Source organism: Anarrhichthys ocellatus, unplaced genomic scaffold (genome assembly GCF_004355925.1).
Source record: "Anarrhichthys ocellatus isolate YVR2014 unplaced genomic scaffold, GSC_Weel_1.0 scaffold27, whole genome shotgun sequence".
Lineage (NCBI taxonomy): Eukaryota > Metazoa > Chordata > Actinopteri > Perciformes > Anarhichadidae > Anarrhichthys > Anarrhichthys ocellatus.
Window position 1 is genome coordinate 1,343,475 of NW_022280057.1, and position 6,767 is coordinate 1,350,241.

General features: G+C 43.3%; 1 protein-coding gene across 1 annotated transcript in view; it reads left to right on the forward strand.

Annotated features, from left to right (window-relative positions):
- Window positions 1-6,767, forward strand: part of diaph2 (diaphanous-related formin 2) — a 375,865-nt gene that overhangs the window by 127,304 nt on the left and 241,794 nt on the right. The window contains exons 10-12 of the mRNA XM_031862465.1: window positions 1,420-1,528; window positions 3,960-4,070; window positions 5,605-5,717. Of these exons, the coding sequence (XP_031718325.1) occupies window positions 1,420-1,528; window positions 3,960-4,070; window positions 5,605-5,717 (333 nt within the window). The remainder of the gene's footprint in view (window positions 1-1,419; window positions 1,529-3,959; window positions 4,071-5,604; window positions 5,718-6,767) is intronic.

Below are 6,767 nucleotides of genomic sequence, written 5' to 3' on the forward strand. Positions count from 1 at the left end.
ACACACACACACACACACACACACACACACACACACACACACACACACACACATATATTTAAGTAGATACGTGGTGCATAGATAGTACAAGTACCTCTCACCCTGTCCCTCTCCCACCGTTCTCAAAGTATTCAAGAATAGTTTGAAGTAAACATCCAAATGGTTGCCATGATCACAGCCCTGCATTAAAATGTACCCATCCTGTAGAAATGACAGCCAAAGGAGCTGAGGCGTCACTTTCTCGCTCAGAAACTTCTCTGCCAACCAATGTTGTGACGCTGGCTCATGTTCAACACCCTCTTCAGCTGACAGCATCAAAAGGGAACGAGACAAGTTAAGCAGATCTATCTCGCCTGTTTTGAAGCGTCGTCTGAACTGGCTTTAACGCTACTCGGTATGCAGCTCCCCATGCTTGTCTGTGACTTTGTAACCTCTATCACAGAGCATGGCCGTTCCATTCATCTCTTTGTCAAGCCAACTCCACACATACAGTCCTCTCGTATTTTGTCATCCTGATAGTGTTATTTTTTTTGTGGGGTTGATACAAGGTAATACAAATGGCAACGGCGAGCCTCGGTGGCTTGTGTGAGCACACTTTTGCGCGTGCATACATTGGTTCATCCCAACAGCTGACAGCTAGAGCGACCGTTTATTTCTTTCTTAATTCATTTATTGGATCAACGAACTTCTACATCAGCATAAGAGCTCTTTTCGTACCAACGGGAGTAAGAAGGGTGATGGCAGCGGATTAAGCTCTTCATTTTTGCAATTGATGAAGGCGAAACAGCAAATGTGGCCTTGCAGTGACAGAGAGAGTAGCCAATTATTATGTCAGCATATTGTAAATCAGTGTTTACACAAGTGCTCATACGACATCAATTTACTGAAATTGCGGCCTGTGTGTGTGTGTTTGTACATGCAGCACAGAATTTCTCTTTCATTCACATTTAGAGGCTGAAATGGTCCAACGTGCTATTTAGATGAGCTGCCTTGAGCCCTTGCAAGTGCTCAATTTGCTTACCTTCTCAATAGCTGTATTTGCACATTAGTCTGGTCCCTGCTATAATTTGCACCCCTTTTCACCCAGCTAAGCACACTCTACCGCAATTGCTTTGAAGACTGAACATTTGCAGTAAAACCCCGTCTTTGTCCAGCATCACCTTAGCAACAAGCATGATGAGGTCAAAATTGGATACTGCGGCAATAATAGACTGGGTTGCAATCAAAGAGAAGGAAAGCGGTAGCATTTGTCAGGGTGACCAAAGACTGGCCGAGCAAATGTCCATACCAACACACAAGGGAAGATAAGACACCTGGCGTTTGAGATGAAAATTGTGAGTAAATGTTCTGTCAGTGAGGTGATAAAGTGTTTGTTGACTTTTGTGTCGTGCCTTCTCCCTGTTCCCTTTTTTCTTCCAGCCTGGATAAGATTCTAGCCGCCATGACAATAGCTGCGGAGAGGAACAATAAAGAGAGATTTGCTCCAATTGTGGAAGGACTGGAGAACCACGAAGCCCAGCAGCTCCAGGTTAGGAAAAAGAAGTGAACACAACTATTCATCATGCATTCATAGCTGCTTTTTTACTACGTTATTTCTTTTAAAGGATAAAAGTAACCCTTGTAGTTCAGTAGCCATTACAGTTACCACTGTTTCTCTATAGCACTTTAAATACTGTGTTCTGTACTACAGTATCCATTTCAGGATGCCTCTAATAGTCATACACACTGATTCATACTACCCGAACCTAAAGAGAAGCAAGCAACGTATTAGCAAGAGCAGGAGCTGTGAACAGTGGACAGTCGGCTCAGTCCATTTTCATCGACACAAATTCTGTTTTGTCCTGAATAAGACGCCGTTTGATGCTGGGCGGGACTGCAAGTGACAGTTTTGCCTCAGCCGTCCTCATACATGCGTTTTTCTTTCTCTGCTTCTCTTACTGTCTTTGGGTGCACTTGTCAACCCCTCTACACCTCTTGCACATGATGGGATGTGATCATTGGGCTATTGAAATGCACCAGGAGCCCCATCCCCACTGCTTTAATCAAAAACACCTGCTTCTTTGTGAACCTCTACTGAATTTTAAGAAAAAATATATTAAAAAAGCAGATATGTTGAATTCCTCTCAGCTTTTTGTCTTCCTTGTCTCTGTCCCACATTTTCTCCTCCTCTCACTATCTTGCTCATGTTTTCTCACATCTTACAAATACTCCCTTGCTTTTTTTCCCATGCTGCTGTCAGGTTGGGTCTCAGAGGACTCGATGTGAAAGGGCAACTAAAGCACCATACCGCTCTTTGTCTTCACTAGTTTTCTGCAGCAGCAGGAAAGACTATACAACAGCGATTTAAAAAAAAAAAAACGCCGCTTAAAACATGCTTTTGTGAAACCAAAAGCAGGGAATTACTTCAGAAATTACTTTTTTAACGGCAGGGATTGTGAAGTCATGAAGGAAAAGTCATGAAGGAAACTGATGAGGCGGGTGGTGGAAGTGAAAGTAGATATTCTTTTATTAGGAGGTTGTTGTCTTTCCTTTAAATTTTGCGGTTAATGACATGAAGCTCTGCTAATTGTGAAGTAAATTAAAATGCTTTGCTGATGCAGGGGGTTCAAGGAAATTAATAGACTTTTTATCCAAAACCTGTGATGGGCTGTATAAGTAGACTTAGCTAATGTGATTAAAATGTGTTTTCCCATAGTTCCGGTTATACTTGTCGCTGAGCACGAGAGAAACTCAGCATTTCAACTTAAAAACCGTCCCAGCAGTGCCACTTTTAATGACGATGTTTGGAGCCCCCCCCCTATGGCACCACTGCAGCTCTCTAAACCTAACGCAGATAATGCCCCCACCCACAACACAACCGCTTCCCAGTCCATGACTGAGGCATGTTTGATGTGAGCATCAACCTCTGAAGAGAAAGAATTTTTCATGAGCTCCATGGCTTTCTTCACTTGCATGGATTCTGTGAAGATTTGGTGGAGTTTCTTGGATCTGGCCTCTGGTGGATACGGTAAAATGTCGGGTTCTTGCAGAGAGGCTCTCACGCTTTCGTGGAACATGCAGAAGTGCTCTGCTGCCAGGCACTGGTGCAGCATAGTCAGTGGTGGTGGTGCATCCTTTACTGCCACAAGTATGTGCTTTCCCAAAGGAATATGCAGTATCATACCGTAAATCATTATTGCATAACAACAAGCATTTCAGGTAGCTTTTGTTCTGCCTTTCAGCAAACAAAAACTCAAATAACTGATACATATGATTGATGCGCTAATGATATATTACAGTAAAAATAATAACTGTTTTAAAGTGTTTAAGGGGCAAAGCAAGACAATGAGTGAAAAGCAAGTATTTAATAGCTTATATGCAGATGACATGACATAAGAGGATCTGCATTTGTAGGTTGAGAGGTTTAAAAAATGTTGACCCAGAAAACTATCAAACTGATCCAGGAAACCACACAGAACCAGCATTGTTATGGATCTTATTAATAACAGATACGAGCCAACAGTACAGGGTCAAGGTTTCAGGAGAGGATTTTTCACATGGCGTCCATGGGAATCCTTCAGCCTGCTATCGATTGTCTGTCCATGGAAAACTGTCTTATCCATGGCTAGCTCCCCTGAAACACCTTACTGCTCATTATAATTCACCAGTGATTTCCTCTTAACTCCCTCCTCCATCCAATGCACGCGCGCACACACACACACACACACACACACACACACACACACACACACACACCGAGGCTTTTTCCTTACCAATAAATCCATTAATAATGCACATGGAGACACACCCGGCGTGTGCTTTCGCTCTCTCTCCTTTTCTCCCCTCTTCGGTGCAATCCCCTTTCTTTAGTTTTCAAAAGAGATCTTATATTGATATGTTTTGCAAGAAAAATCTCTTTTTGAGTCTCATTTCTCATTTGTTATTTCTTTCTTTTCTTTCTGTGTCTGTGTACTCCACAGGTTGCTTGCATGCAGCTGATCAATGCCCTGGTCACCTCCCCCGATGACCTGGACTTCCGGATCCATCTACGCAATGAGTTTTTAAGATGCGGCCTCAAGAAGATCCTTCCTGTGAGTTATCAAGCTATCTCACAGCACGTTTGGTTCGATTATTCACTCGCCTGAAAAATCAAGTTCTGGTCCCGACTTCGTGAAAGAGATTGTGGCCCAAATATAACTTTTTTTCCCCCAGTGTCAATCAGTGAATTCAACCAGTGAATTCAGCCAGTTCTGTCAAAATCCTGGTCATTAGCACAACACAGTATTGCTGTGGTTATTCTGTTAGAACCATGCACCTTGTCTTACCTCTGGCTCTTTGAATACATTCTGAGTCCACCAAGCAGAATCAAAGCCTTACAGCATAACACATTACAGCTTGCATGTATGCTGCTTAAGTGCCCAACCTTGGAAGTAACACAATTTCTTCGACCGTAATTAACAGATGGCTCATGCAAGGACTTTAATATGCATGTGATATTTATGTATTGTGTTTCAAAAAACAATCAGGCTTCAAACTAAATAATCCAGGTGTGACATGACACAAGTGACATATATAAGAATAGCCTTAATTATTATTAATGCATTTGGTAGTAGTAGTGGTATAATTAGTAGTAGAGGCTTCTGTCAAGTGTGACGCAGTGCCAGCACCTCATCACACAGGTCGTCCTGGCATCATTATCAGCAGGCCTACACATCTTCACATGAGGCGAAGGCAAACGAGCTCCAACTCATCACTCAAGCTCTCATTTGTAGCGAGCGGGGTGAACGTTTCACCGAGCCAGTTGTTAATAAGTCATCCCAGCTGCTCCCGTTGATTATTACTCTCATTACTTTAATTATCTTTCAGTCCTGCCCCACGATATGAAAGAGTCTCAGTGTACAGTCATTTATGAATGCCACGTTCACCGCTTTTAATGCCCACATTCAAGCTGACGCTCGTCCATGTAATTATGAGTTATGCTCAGGAGTCGGTGTAGCTGTTGGCAAAGAGAAAGTGAACTGCGATGAAAAAAAGGGCACAATTTGTTTTGTTCTTATAGTCCTTGACACGTGTATTTGGCCCTCCCCTTCTCCTTCCCCCCTATTTCGTGGCATTGTGCACCTCCCTCTGATCCTCTGTTGCACAAGACAGATGGTGCACCCGGAAAAAAAACAAAAAAACAGTGCAGGTTGATTGATACCTGCAGAAATTGGGTTACATTTGGCCCTGTCTCCGTCTGTAAACTCCACTGCCGGTGATTCATAGAGAGGTGGTAAAGAGCACGGCCGTAGCCCCTCGTGGCTGGAACAGGTGTGCAGCAATGGGTACTGTGTGGAATACCTAGTGAGAGGGTTCAGGGTGTCTCGGTTCACAGGCCTACAGCTGGAACCGGAAAACTGATATTCTAGTATTCCAGTTCTTTTACAAGAGGCCTGTTTAACAGTTACACATGCGAGTTTCAACAGCGTTCCACAACACCAACACGAGAGTGATACATTCTTAAAAGCTGTGTCTAAGTTATTCCTTGCAGGTGCTACTGCTGCTTATCATAATCTGCATTGCAAGATGACCTTTTGTGTAACTTCATATTTTCAGCTCTGTACTGTATGTCTTAACTCATTCTAGGAGCTAAAAGAGACGGAGGAGCTAGACATCCAGCTGAAGGTGTTCAATGAGAATAAGGAGGAGGACTCTATCGAACTCTCCCATCGCCTGGATGACATCCGAGCGGAGATGGAATATCCTTTCTTCCTCCGTCTGTGTGACTATAAGGATAAAGAGGCCTATAGAAGGAGAACAAGATTTGAGTGTATATTGTGGGTTTGGTCAAGCCTTACAGGCCAAAAGCTCTGGTGGGTTGGTTCATTCCAGAAGGATTTGAGGAGCCAGAGCACGATATCCATCTCTGTCCAGTTATTCTCGGTAAATAATCCTGTCATCTGAACCTTCCGCCTCTTTACTCTTCTTTTTATTTGCACTTCTCTACCCCCTCCTCTTCACTTTTTGTCCTTTTGTTTGTTAGCGCTGGGTTAAGTAGTACTGCTGTAAGACTCAAGAGGATGATATCAGACACATTCCACTTCTTAGGATTTATTATTCACAACAGACAATTAAACAGTTCATGTGGAGTCAGATTATATTATATGAACAAGGCTTCTCATGTAAAGGCATCATCACGCCTTGTTCTTCCTGTTCCATTTTAGGAATGTGGATTTTCTCCCCCAGCTCTCTACCAATGTCTATATCAACTCCAGCACATGTAGAGTCAAGTTAATAACAAGGTGAGCAGTAATTTAGTCCACAGTTGGAAACTTCCTCAAGCATTCAAGAGAAGACCCCTTTAATAATTCACAAATCTCCTCTCAGGCTATGTATGGAATGGCTGACATTGTGAGCAGACGAACCAGACGCTGACATTGTTATGCAGATGTTCATTCCCACAACCTTTCTTCTACCAAATCCCAGAGTTCTAGAACTGGCACAGAGTGCTGCCACGAGTGACAGTTTCTGTTGACACATGTAGGTGAGGGGCAGGGTGGGGGGGGGGTCATGTATTTGTGTATGTGGAGAGAGGATGAAGAGGTGGAAAAAAACAAAGTGCACCTGGATTAATGATGTGCTTGAGCAAGTTCACAAATGAGCAGGCCCAATGTTTGCCTCCAAGGACAATGTGGTATTGATCTGCCGGCTCTGAGCATGATTCGAATGCCTCAGCTACCCTTTGTCACTTTTCCTGCATAGCACACACACACACACACACACACACACACACACACACACACACACAC